The sequence below is a fragment of the Protopterus annectens genome, chromosome 1.part1 (assembly GCF_019279795.1).
Source record: "Protopterus annectens isolate FY-2018-M chromosome 1.part1, PAN1.0, whole genome shotgun sequence".
NCBI classification, from domain to species: Eukaryota; Metazoa; Chordata; order Ceratodontiformes; family Protopteridae; genus Protopterus; species Protopterus annectens.
Window position 1 is genome coordinate 589,059,103 of NC_056726.1, and position 14,681 is coordinate 589,073,783.

The 14,681-nt window shown below is 36.0% G+C and overlaps 1 protein-coding gene across 1 annotated transcript in view; it reads left to right on the forward strand.

Annotated features, from left to right (window-relative positions):
- Nucleotides 1-400: 400 nt before the first annotated feature.
- The window catches only part of LOC122814893 (vomeronasal type-2 receptor 26-like), a 48,599-nt gene continuing 34,318 nt past the window's right edge, over nt 401-14,681 (forward strand). The window contains exons 1-3 of the mRNA XM_044087161.1: nt 401-521; nt 3,877-3,916; nt 10,662-10,795. Coding sequence (XP_043943096.1) covers nt 401-521; nt 3,877-3,916; nt 10,662-10,795 — 295 coding nt within the window. The remainder of the gene's footprint in view (nt 522-3,876; nt 3,917-10,661; nt 10,796-14,681) is intronic.

Consider the following 14,681-nt stretch of genomic DNA (forward strand, 5'->3'; position numbering starts at 1 on the left):
TGCTTGAGTGTATATCTTCACTACTGACTACATTCAATACCCCATTTGGAAGATACAGATTTCTCAGGATGTCATTTGGAATAAATTCTGCAAGTGAAGTCTTCCAACATGCAATGGAACAGATCTTTCCAGGTTATCCCTGTGCCGTAATAGTAGATCATTTATTGGTTGGAGGCAGTGGTGAAGTAGAGCATGACAGAAACCTCAAGAAGGTTTTGGATAGAGCACATGAAGTCAATTTAAAGCTCAATCCTCTAAAGTACAAATTCAGACTACCAGAAGTCACATATGTAGGTCATTTGTTTACCAGTACTGGGTTACGACCAGATCCATCTAAGCAAGCAGCTATTCTTGATATGCCTTTTCCAGATAATGTTCAAGCTCTACAGCCTTTTTTGGTATGGTTAACTATTTTGGCAAGTTCAGACCAGATTTCAGTGAATTAACAGACCCTTTGAGAGAGCTAACATGCAAGAATGTTGTAAAGTCATGGCTACAACAGCACCAGAGAGCATTTGATGGTAAGCAGAAAATTGCCAAACCACCTACACTAAGATACTATGATGTCAATAGACCAGTTACTCATTCCTGTGATACCTCAAAGATTGGTCTAAGTGCAGTTCTTCAAGGACTCTTACTAAACTGAAATGCAATATGCTCAGATTGAGAAGGAATTTTTGGCAATTGTGTTTGCATATTCCAAGTTTCGAGATTATATTTATGGTCGAGATATTCAGATTGAAACTGATCATCAACCTCTAGTTACTATCTTAAAGAAGCCTATGCATTCTGCTCAAGCAAGATTGCAAAGAATGATGCTTAAATTACAAAAGAACAACTTCAAAATGTTCTTTACAAAAGGCACGCTTCTTTATCTGGCTGATACCTTATCCAGAGTGCCCAGAAATACAACAGAACAGCTTGATGTAGAAAATTTTGACTTCAGTGTCACGGAAGCACATCATTTTTTGACCACAAGACTTGATGAGCTGAGAGATCATACAAAGACTGATCCTGTGTTGCAAAAGCTCAACCACTACATCCAGGTATGTTGGCTGTCAAAACAATCTAGTGTACCACCTGAGGTGCAACCTTATTTTCCTTACAGAGATGAGTTGTGTTTGGAAGATGACATTATTTTCAAAGGTCCTAAAGTTGTTGTTCCTGCTTCTTTACAATGTGAATATATCCAGATTTTGCATCTTGGTCATCCAGGGTCTGAATCTACTAAAAGAAGGGCCAGAGGACTAGTATTTTGCCCTTCCCTAGCAAAATACATTGACAAAGTACTTTCTACTTGTTCAGTATGCAAAAGTACTAGACCGCATTTGCAAAACGAGCCACTTCAGCTGAGTCAGGTTCCTGAACTTCCTTGGTCAACCTGGCTCTTTACCTACATAACTCATGGATAATAAATGCCATGTGTTTACTTTCTCCTGCACGTTCCAAACACAGTATCCCTAGTTTATTGCTCCAAAATCTCCTCCTTCTCCTCTACCTCTCCCTCTTCTTCTTTCCTTTCTTAACTCTTTCTGTCGCACCACTTAATACTAATTCTCCATTCCCTCCTGTTTCTCTCCTTCTACCAAGTTACATACGTTTCATAACTTTGTACATGATGCTACTGTTATTTAATGATACTCTGTTTAAATGGTGTCTACTTGCTGATTACTTCCATGCCTCTGCTTACTCTGTTCTTTGTGTAAAATAGTTTTTTCTGGAGTTTTTCTCTCCAGGCCTCCAATAAAAAGGGGAAGCCTTCTGCCCAGTCAGACTATCCCAAAAATCAAATGCAGTAAATAAATAAAATAAAATAAAATAAAATAAAATGCCTTGGTGAGACACAGAAAAAAAACTCTGCAACTGTCCACATGGAGTGCACTTGACATGATGATGATGTTACTTGCTCATTAGTCATTGTGAAGGTACGCAATATTTCAGTATTTCTACTTCTATGTTTATATTAAACCTGCCAAAACCAAGTGACTTAAAATTATTTATTATATAGTGTTAACTTGATGGAAAGGCTATGCATCGATTGCTATTGATCTGCACAAAGAAGAGTTTTAAAAAAAACTCCATTTTCACCTTCTCAATAGTATGCACTCTTTACAAGATATTTAAGAGTTCTACTTTCACCTTGATTTTTCTAGTGAAGATTCAGTAATCTGAGGATTTGTTTAGCTTTCAGGAGTAATAAAGAACCACAGCACATCAACTAAGAATTATGCAGAAAAGAAAGAGACCAAGTCTCACAATCTACTCCAAGGGTATTTATTAGGGCTTTCATCACATAAATAGTGCCTTCTTCAGAGAAACACTACTAAAATAGAAACAAATGCACTTTACCCAACAGTCTTATATATACCACCCCTGACACAACACAATTAACCTCTTAAAGTTGTAGGCACAATTATGAACAAAAAGATACATACATTTCCCACCAATAAATACTAAAAATTATACAAAAAACATTAAAAAAACATTATTCTAATGTATAATAAAATCAGCCCTAAGTCTTAAAGTGGAGCTGATAGATATAAAATAATTTTATTCTGGATATACTATTGCTTGTGACCTAAGCTGCCATCTCAATTCTTTTACTTCTAAAAAGTCATTCAAAAATCCCCCTCTTTCACCTATTACAACCTGGTCTATAATCACAAACTTGAAAGAATGTCTACCATTTTCTATAATGTGTTTTGCCAAGGCGTTGTTGATGTTCTTTTTTGAAATATTATAATAGTGTTGGTATATACAGGTCCTAAGGGAATTGATAGTTTTTCCTATAGAGAACCCTGGACATTCTGTGCATAGGGCTAAACAAACAACCCCCTTACTATTACAGTTGTATTTCTTATCTAATACGTGTTTACCATAATTAGGAATGGTAACCTCATTGGTTTCTAACACATATTTACATTGTGCACAATATCCACACATATTCATTCTACCCTCAGTTCTTGTATAATTAAGTTTCTCTAACATATTTTTGATGTTAACATCTTTTTTGTAAGTAATCCAAGGGCATGTATCTACAATATTTGAGTATTCAGACTCAGTCATAAAACCCCCCAGTGCCTTTTTACAATTTCACCTATTTCTACAAACTGTTTATTATAAGTCAACACCGTATTCTTGCTAAAGTCAAAGGTATTACTATTCCACCTGTATATTATTGCCCATTATATTACTTGTTGTTCCCAACAGGGGCAAAAATGTCCACTAATCTGCTTCCTTATTACTTTTCCCGGTATACCACTAAGAAATGATTCTGGGTACCCCCTCCTCCCAAACATGTCCCTCAAGATGTTAGTCTGGACCAAAACTTCATCTAAGTCACTGACCATTCTTGCAATTCGAACACCTTGCCCTTTCACCACGGCCTTCTTTTGTTGAACTGGGTGCCAACTATTGAAGTGCAATAGAGGGTTAGAATAGGTTGGCTTTCTAAAAATAGTTGAATTAAAGCACCCCCTCATCCTGTCCTTCTTGATTGTAATATCTAAATAATTGACATAAGTTTCTCCGACATTACTAGTAAATTCCAAAAATAGAGTAGTACTATTCATATATATCAGGAACTTGTCCAATAACTTCCTGCTACCTTTCCAAAATATTATAATGTCATCCAAATAACAACCATAGAATGACCAGTACCGACAATAAGGGGAGTGCAATATATATTCATTCTCCCAATATGCAAGTACCATGTTTGCAAAAATAGGGGAACATGTGGCACCCATGACCACCCCTTTACATTGTTTGAAAAGTTGGTGTTCAAAAGTTATGAAATTATTTTCCAGTACTAACTCCATAAGTGTTCTAATAGTTAATATTATGTCATGGCTTAACTGTGTATATTGACATAAATAGGAGTAGAACCATTCAATGCCAATATCATATGGTACGACAGAGTACAAGTTTCTAATATTAATCGTAACAAATAGTAAATCTTCCTCATATAAATCATTGTTAATTCTCCCCAAAAAATCGCATGGATCCTTGAGCACTCAGATATGGTGTTTTAATACTTCTTTAAGATGTTGATCTATAAATGTTGCTAATAAATAGGTTTTTGAGGCTCTAGCATCCACTATGAGTCTTAAAGGGGGGTCCCCTAAGTTCTTATGTATCTTGGGGACTCCAAAAATAGTGGTGGTTCTAGGATATTTTACTACTAAGTAGTTGTATTCATCCATAGTAATTTGGTCATTAAGTACTGGCCCTTCCAGTGTTAAATCCACTTTTTGATAGGCAATATTTGTCTCATTTATTTCTGTATAGGTGTCTGTAAAAAGCATGGTAAATGTTTTATTATTATAATCATTAATATTCATAATAACAAGGCCTCCGCCTTTATCTGGCTTCATCACCCTTAATTTTTTATTATTACAAATACTAACTAACAACTTTTGCCCATCTTTAGTTAAATTAGACATGTTGCCACTTCTATGCTTTTTCTTTGATAACATTTTTCAGATGTCATGTTCACATAGTTTCTCAAAAATCTGTATAACCGGGTGTAGCATAGTGTTAAATGTATTTGTCTTTTTACATAGCTTACTATTTTCTACTTCCTCAGTGGAGTCTTTGAAATAAAAAACAAAATTAAATTTTCATGTAAACAATTTTAAGTTTATAAGTACCTCATCAATCAATGCATTTCTAGCAGGCACATAGGATAAGCCTTTTTCAAATAAATCTGCAAATGCATTTTCTAATTATAAATGTTGAAGTTCCCACCATTATTTGTAAGGACCACATATGTAGAGGTATCAACTTTTTCTACTGGTAGTGGTTGTTGGTATTGTAATTGTGGTTGCGATTCTTGCCTTGTCCCCTCTCCATCCCTCTCCCTCTGTATGTTGCTTGATAGGTGTACTGATTGTAGTAGGCTTCCCCTCTCTGGTTCCTCAGCCTCTCAGACCTCCTCAGAGGGGGATATTCTAAAGAGTCTTCCCCATCGTTCACCCTTTCCTGTATACTACTTTCATCAAAATATACTCGTGGTGCTTCCACTGTGTGGGCCCTTTGTTGTCTTGGGGGGGTGGAGAGTATGCTTTACCTGATTCATAGTCTTTTTTATCCCGGTTTAATTTTTTATTTTTCTTGTTTTTAAGTTCCATAATGCTGTAATCAATTTTACAAATAATGTTAAAGTAATCTTGTTTTTTCACTTCAAATAGCAAGTCAGACTGAATACTACAATCTAATCTATGAATGGATTCAAGTAAACCATGCATTTATCTACTATTGTCTTTTATCAAACACTCCAGTAATTCACACCCATGTCTATTAAACAGTTGTATCAGTTCACTATGTAAAGCAGAGTCTCTTACCAACCCTGTTGGATATCAACACATTCTCAGTCCTTTGGGAATCTGCTCAGTCCTGATAGATTCCTTCAGATAGCTATTTTCTAATTGTAATTTCTGATAACAGAATAACAAATTCTCTAGTTGTGAAAGTTGTTCATTAACAGTTCTCCCCTCATTAACCGATACTGCCAGCTCTCTCTGCCATTCAGTTTCTCCCTCAAGCCACGATTCAAACAAATTATTGCCATTGTAGGAAGTTCCACCTCCACAATTCATCTGATTGACCCACTGGCCTGAATTCGGAGTGTTCCATTGGGTACTGGTGGAAGCAAGCTGTCTCTGTGCTGGTGTAATACCACTGTAGATATTGTCCTGCTCCTGGTTGTTTAAAAAAGTGTTTTGACTATTGTAACACCATTATTTCTTGATTGTAGACACTGTTGGGTTAGTTGCTTGACTAGCAACATCAGGTTCCCTACCGAACATTCTAAATTCTCAACATTGCTAAAGTCTGTAAAGTGGGTGAATCATTCACCTCGGCTCCTTCCATACCCACAAAAACTGGTAATGAAGAACCACAGTTCACCAACTAAGAATTATGCACAAAAGAAAGAGACCAAGTCTCACGATCCACTCCAAGAGTATTTACTAGTGCTTTTGTTACATAAATAGAGACTGCTTCAGATAAACACTACAAAAACAGAAAGAAATGCACTTTACCCAACAGTCTTATATATACCACCCCTAACACAACACAATTAGCCTCTTAAAGTTGTAGGCACAATTATGTACAAAGAGATACATATATTTCCCATCAATAAATACTAAAAATGATACAAAAAACATTATTCTAATGTATAATAAAATCAGCTCTAAGCCTTAAAATGGAGCTGATAGATATAAAATCATTTAATCCTGGATATACTGTTGCTTGTGACCTATGCTGCCATCTCAATTCTTTTGCTTCTAAAAAGTAATTCAAAAATCCCCCTCTTTCACCTATTACAACCTGGTCTATAATCACAAACTTGAAAGAACGTGTACCATTTTCCATAATGTGTTTTGCCAAGGCATTGTTGATGTTCTTTTTTGAAATATCATAATAGTGTTGGATTCTGTTTTTGTAGTGTTTATCTGAAGAAGTCTCTATTTATGTGACAAAAGCACTAATAAATACCCTTGGAGTAGATTGTGAGACTTGGTCTCTTTCTTTTGTGCATAGCTTTCAGGAGTGTGACTTTCTTCAGCTGCTAAGTGTGAATGAATGTAATCCTTTCTTGTGACTAGATACTGCTGCAATCATTTTACGATCTAACAAGAATTTATTCACTTTGAGGAAAATTACTAAACAACAGTAATAGCCTTTCTTTCTTCAACCTTCATTAAAAATATTTTTGGAATGTCATCTGCTCCCACATACTTGGACAAGTGCCAGTTCATCGTGCATATTGCCTATAGTAATGCGTGTTGTCCTTCTTATCTAGGCATAATGTAAAAATGTTACTTGAACTCTCTTGAAACGACTTCTAGTATATGTTATATCTGGGAATGCTTATCTGTTTCTGGTTAGGATGTTACTGGCCTGCATTTTATTTATTTATTCATTCATTCATTAATTGACTTATTCATTCATTCATTCATCCACCAATTTATGTTATGTATGCATGTATTGTTTTACTTCGTTCAGCAGTTCTGCACTGTAACTGCCTGATTTTTACCTTTTGGACTGAGTTGCCACTTATTTGATAACAGGAAAAAGGTGAACACCAGGTCTGTAATAAAACACTGAACAAATCCAACAGATATATACAGACACTGGAAACGCTCAATGAAGTAGAATCTTAATATTCCACAATATTCACAAAGCTTTCAGGTATGGCTACCCTTCTTCAATGTGATCACTGAAGAAGGGTAGCCATACCCAAAACCTTTGTGAATATTGTGGACTATTAAATGTTTCTACTTCATTGAGTGTTTCCAGTGTCTGTATGCATCCGTTGGATTTGTTGCCACTTATTTGATCATGGTCATGAATTGTTGAATAATATAACTTCCCTGCAGCATTTCTAAAACCAAATAAGAGCTAATGGAATTAAACACATTTTTTTCTTGGGCTTACCAGGAGCTTTTGATTTATGAAGAGGCCTGCTCACAGTTACAATATGCATGTGGAAGTTTGCACAGGCAAGCCTCTTTAGCAGTTTATACTCAACTTACTACTCTGTAGTCCTAGCTAGATTACACTCCTTGCAGGAGTGTTTTACATTTGCAAAAATAAATCAGTTTGAATGAAAAAGGACAGAATATTTCAAACAATCTTATTTCAATTAAGTTTATTGACCCGGGTAGGGACCAATCCAAAGTGGACCCATTTCAGTCACAGCCAGAGAATTACAAAATATAACAGAAAGGAAGTACAATAACTTATAAAATCGAAACAAAAATAATAAAGTATAGGTTACAACTGTAAGTACTTCATAGCACAGAATATGACTTTTTCCCATATATACATAGTACAGTAAAGAATGATTCAAAATAAACATACTTATGTACAAAATGTCAAGGTAAGGTTAGCAGAAGGTCGTTAGCTATTACGGACGGAATGTTAGTGCTGGATGGTTACTTGAATTAAGTTAAGGTATGAGAGAGTGACAGAAGGACTGCTGGGTGGTCCTGTATTAGTTGAGGATGGGAAGGCTGGATAAAGTAATGGAGTCTCCAAAGCCATGATAGTAGTGAGTAAGTAAGGCAAATGCATATTAGTAGAATGAAGGGGATTTTGCTTAGCTTATGTTATTGGGTGATTAATGAACCATTTGCAGGTGGCTACCTATATCAGAAGCATAGCAAGGAGGGAGCAAAGAGTGCAACTGCCCAGGGTGCAAAGTGTTAGGAAGTGTGATTGGCAGAAGAACAATTGGTGTTCAGTGGAATCAATACCAATAAATGTAGTAAGCAGTTTGCTACAGTTTATAAAGAGAGAAAGAAGAGATTGTTTTTATGGTTCTCAGCTTACAAGTTGAGAGGGGTACTAGATCAGCTATCTACACATCTGCTCTGTATTAGGTGGTTGAGGAATTCTTTTTTGAATGTTGTATATGTGTCTGTCTTAAAAAGGTAAAGAGGTTGTGATATTAATAGTTCTGGTTAACTACATACTTTACTTTATTCCTCTCTTATCACTATTACTTGAATATGTCTAAACTTAGATGCATTTCTTAGGTACATGGAGTACAAATTGCCACATCTGAAATCTGCTGTAGTAAACACTGGGCAGATTATTATTTATTTTTAACTTTGGTACTGACCCCTAACCGGGAAAAGCCGAAAGACACAGACAGACTGATTAAGATGAGAGACAAAATATATAAGAAATGGAAGAGAGGTCGAACTACAACTTTGAAAACTGAAATAAACAAGCTGGATAAACAGATTAAAGGAAAGGGGAGTAAGACAAACCCAGAGTCATATAGACCCTTAACCTGCTTTCATGTTGTGTAAAAATAATGGAGACAGTAATATTAAATAAGTTATTGTCAGAACCGGATAGGTTGGGACCTGACACCATATAGCAGCATGCATATGTTGTAAACAGATCTATTACCACCTATAACATTATGTTCTATAACAATATCAAAACAGCTATGAATGAAAAATTGCATTGTGATGTAATTTATATAGATTGAAGTTCAGCATTTGACAGGGTCATATACAAAACACCGATCAATACATTAGTACAACTAGGTATTGATGTACTCTTGATAAGATGGATAGCTGCATGGCTTACAAATAAAACATGACAAGTATCATACAGCAACTGGACAGGTGAATTCCTTGATTACAATCAGGGTGTCCCACAGGGCTCTGTCCCAAGCCCTTACTTGTTTAGATTGTATCTTTCAGACCTTACTTTTTCATCTGAGATGTTCTACTGTCTATATGTAGATGACCTGAAATTGGGTAAACTGATTACATGTGTTACAGATAAGGCATGCCTGCAAAATTGTGTGTGTCTTTCGGCTTTTCCCGGTTAGGGGTCGCCACAGCGGAATTTCGGTCCGCTAATGATTGGCAGTAGAGTTTTACGTGCTGGCTTGCCAGGCCTAATGCACAACCTTCAATGAAGAAACGCCCGTTCATGCATGTCGCCACACAGAAGACGTTCTAACTGAGAATCGAACAGGCAATGTCTAACTGTGAGGCGACAACGCTACCGCAGCACTACCACCGCAGTTTAAAGCATGCCTGCAAAATAACTTGACTAAATTGACCATTTGGGCACAGGAGAATAATATGCTGATAAATACATCAAAAACTGTATGTGAGATTTGGGAGACATAAATCGAAATGTGAATATTTAATACAGCACGCAGTGACTGAAACTGTAGACTGATTTAAGGACCTGGGTATATGGGTAGATTCAGTTATGGGTTTTACTAATCATATCAACCAATTGGTTAATGATAGCTATAGAACTATAGGTTGTATAAAAAGATTTATTAAGTCTAGGAAATCAAAAATGAAGTAATTTTTATTAGTTACATTAGAACCACACTTGAGTATGGAATAACAATATGGAAACCTTATAAGAAAACAAGCATGAATAAACTGGAAAGAGTACAGTGGAAATATAACAAGGGCATTGATGGATGTGAAAATTTAAGTTATTATGAAAGACTAAAATATCTGAATTTGTACAATGTCTCTGACAGATATCTATGAGATCTTATTCAAGTATATAGGGCATTGAGAGACTACCAATGGGACTGCTTTCAAGTTTACACTAATACAAGTCTGTGAGAGATGTTTTGGATATATTTATAAGGAGAACACCCAAGAATATAGCAATGCATTCATAGAATAGTAATATACCCTGTGCCACTGCTAGTGTGACTGCTGTGAATTTTGTATTGGCACATAATATCTTCATTTAAATGAGATGGATAAGACACTGATATTAGAAATAGACAAACAGCAGTTTTGTCATTTTGGCTTTCCATTTATATTTTGTGTTTATTATTATTTTAATTTAAATTATATTTCAAATTTGTTGCACACCTTAATGACATTAAATGCAGGGGGTCATTTTAGAGACAATTAAATGTATCAAATAGTTCCTTGAATGCATCTGGTGACATCTCTTCATGAAACAAAGCTAAAGTAGAACAACCTAATATGCTGTATTATCGTATTACTTAAATGCAGAACGAGTAATAATCTTAATGCTATTACAAGGATAATGAAGAGGATGATGATGATTATGGTGGTGATGATGGTAATAATAATGATAATAATAACTACAGCAGGCAGCAAACCAAGAACTCAAAATTTAATTGCATTTTCCCCTCAGATTCCCAAATCACAGTGCAGTGAAAGCTGTTCTCCTGGGTATAGAAAAGCAATTCGGTCAGGACAGCCATTCTGCTGTTTTGACTGCATCCTGTGCTCAGAAGGAGAAATTGCAAATCACACTGGTAAGTGAAATATTTGCAGAAAATATATGCTATTGATAAAGTTATGCATTTGCTCTTTATCAGCTTAAGCAATTCTACACATCATGGTACTTGCTCATTTGTGGTAAATATACTGATATTTTACAGCCAATAAATGTATAGCCAATAAATATTGAAGAAAGCATTATTTCACTGTACTGGCTTCTTGTACGCAGAAAATATTTATCAAAGTGTTGTAGATTCATAGGTTACTAATAGGCAATAGACCAATTAAGCAATCTGAAGTCTAGTCAATGCAATCTCACTGGTACATCCTAGTCACTCTCCCTGCTCACAAGTGATAGGGGAGCTATGCACAGAGTTGTAGCAGGGTGGGGTGAAAGGGACATCTGTTTTGGGCACAAGGTGCAAAAGGGCACATTTTTTTTGTCCTCAAGTCTAAGTGGAGGTTTTTCTCTCTTTTGGGCCTTTTCTTTCTTTTTTCAGTCTTCAACCTCAAATTGAATGGCACCAAATCAAGAAACTGCACAGGGCACAGGATACCCTAACATTTCTGGCTAGGTCTGATGTAAATATATAGTTTTCTCATCCATTCATTTAGCATAGACTTGAAGAAAGTAAGGGATGCGTTCTGATTTACAGAAAGAGTAAGTTTATTACAGATGTGAAGAATTCTTTGGGGTGCATACTTGCCATGCCAACAAATCTTATTTACTTTGAAACACAGATTTAAATCCTATGATGTTGTATTATGTTATTACTAATATTGTGGATGTGTAATAGATTAAATAAGATTGGTCATAGACAGCTTTGTAGGCCAGTCATAGCAAAGGCAGGAAGAGAGATATAGAATAAGGTTTACTATCATATCACTGTAATGAACAACAATGAATTGTGGTAATGTCGAACCTAAATCACGAAATTTAAAATACTGAATGCAAAAAAACTCAAATTGTAGGGACTGCAAATGTCGAATTCTACATTTTCGAACAGTCACCACACTTCCGGTAACAGCAATACCGTCCATTGCACAGTAAAGAATGTTTTTGCTGCTGCGGCCCCCACCCCCCCCACTTATATATACAAACTCCGAGATCCCACTACAGTGAGGGAAAGGGTACATTTCCCGATCCCCAGTATAGTGTGATCTGCACCATAATGTCGAACCTTACAACAACGAATGCTGTATTGCATTTGCTATTGCAAGGTTCGACATTGTGGCATTCGTGTTTACTTAGTGCGAATCGGCACTTTCGCACAAATGTAAATCGCAAAAGTTGCAATTGAAAAAATTATGTACAACCATAGACTAACATATGTGTTGCACCTTTAAGAAGCATTTCTAAGACCTGAACATGCATATATAAATAGTGGCATGTGGTAGCTTCAGTGCCATTTTGAGAGTACAGCCAGAATGTGAACATCTATGCATGCGACAACTAGTTTGTATACAAGTTTATGACTGTATATAATAAAGTTGCTTGAACAGAACCCACAATGTTTGTCTACTTCATCATGACTAGACGAGCAAAAAAAGGCAAGGCTGTTACATATTCTGCCTAACACTGGGAGCTCATACTCAAGATATTCTTGGTGGAGAACCACTGGGGTTTTTCAAACTGAGTTTCATATTTATACAATTAAGTATTGAAGGATATATTGTATACTAGTATGAAATAAGGGATGATTAGGGGACTATGATGACCTCTTTTGACCAAGAAAAAATGCCTTTAGTAAGGAGTGGTGTGAGGTAGACGGTTTCATATTGATAGGAGATTAATGGTTCAAAGGTAAGTTTGTTATGCATCAGGGTGCCTAGATATCTAATAACACTATCTAATTTAAGGGGTAGGTGTGCAAGAGTTCTTATTAACCAAACGGTACAATTCCACATTTTGGCCTTCAACTTTAGACCACGATCCTTGTATGAGTTAAGCTTTTTTTGGGTATCTCATTGCTTCAGTGGAGTTAATAATGGCTCCAAACTTGCAGTCTTGTGAGAACTTTGTCAGTCAGAGGCTTTTAATATCAGGTTTCAGGTCTGACATCAGAAAAGTGGTCTCAGTACAGAACCCTGTGCTACTTTACATGTGACAAGTATTTTGGGGGATAGTGTGTCACTGACTTTAATAGACTTGTGTCTGTCTGTTTGTCATTTGGCAAGCTAGTGGGTTATATATGAGCTTATAATGAATTTGACCAATATTTTTGATTATACCGATGTGATATTGAGTCAAAAAAGTTAAATTAAGATAAGATGTATGCAGAGATATCCTCATCAAGTACTTCAGTGACTCTTTTAAATAAGCAAGTAAGGGTTATCAAATACAATGCTCTCCTTTGGTATATACATATTATTCAACTGTAAAGATCCAAAGATTTGGACCCAAGATTATTAAAGGCTTTAAATTTGTCAACTATCCCAACAGATTAGTATGACTCTCGTTATACTTAGCAGCCTAATGCCAAATCTAAGATGACCACAGTCTCACTTTTCAAGAAATGAAAAAATTCAGTCTTATTTGACTTCCTATTTCTTTGCAAAATGTACTTATTTATTTATTTTACATTAGTTAACTGGGATAGTCCGACTGGACACAGGTCCATTTTCAGCGGAGGCCCGGGGAGAAAAGCTCCAGATGTGGATAGTTACATAAGAGTTAAACAGTAGCAGTTTTATACAGTGACATATAGATACCAGTGCAAAATTATAGGATTATATGCATACTTGGAATACATGCATACTTAAACTTAACATTGTAGTTTTCTTGTTCGAACTTAGACATTTTTAGTGGTACAAGGCTGAAAAAGGTAGCATGTCATTCAGTAGTACAATACATATGAGAATGAGACTAAGTCTGAAACATTGACTATTTTACAGATAGCCAGGTAGTGAAGAGAGATTCAGTAGTACAATACATATGAGAATGAGACTAAGTCTGAAACACTGACTATTTTACAGACAGCCAGGTAGTGTAGAGAGATTCAGTAGTACAATACATATGAGAATGAGACTAAGTCTGAAACACTGACTATTTTACAGATAGCCAGGTAGTGAAGAGAGATTCAGTAGTACAATACATATGAGAATGAGACTAAGTCTGAAACACTGACTATTTTACAGATAGCCAGGTAGTGAAGAGAGTGGTAAGCTGGTTAGTCAGGGTTGGTACAGGGGCACAGCTAGTGACTTTTTTAGGATTTTTTTGAGAGATGTTTTAAATTGGTTAATAGTCTGGTTTGCTGTAAGTTTGGCAGGGAGCCGATTCCAAATTGTTCCAATAGAGTTGCAAAACAATGAGTCACCTGCTGAGTTTATAGATTTAACAGTTTGTGCCAGTATTTTGTCAGAAGGCCAGAGAGTTTTTAGGTTACTGTAAGGGGTAATTATATTTTTGAGTATGGGTGTGCTTTCAGGCTGATGGAGGACTTTGTGGGCTATTATTAATTGATTATACTGGATTTGAGAGGGAAACTCTAGCCAGCCTAGAGATTGTAAGTTAATACTGTGGTGGGTTCTATATGCTGAGCCTGTGGCAAATCTGGCTATGGTGTTGTAGCAGCTATTGAGTTTATTGAGGTCAGATTTACTCAGGTTTGTATAGATTGGGGAGGCATAAAGAAGGGTTGAAAGTAAATGTGTTCGGGCAATAACTGTCGTAGCAGTTGGGGTTAGAAATGTCTTAATTCTATATAGAGATCCTAGATTTTTGTTGACTGTTTTAATGGTTTTGTCAATGTGAGCGTCAAACCTAAGGTTATTGTCAACAATTACACCTAATAGTTTTGTATTACTTTCTGGGGAAATTATTGTGCCATTATTAGATGTTATGGTAAATGATGAGAGTGTGGCTTTCCGGGTGGGAGTGAAGAGTAGCAGTTTTGTTTTATTTGGATTCAGTAGAAG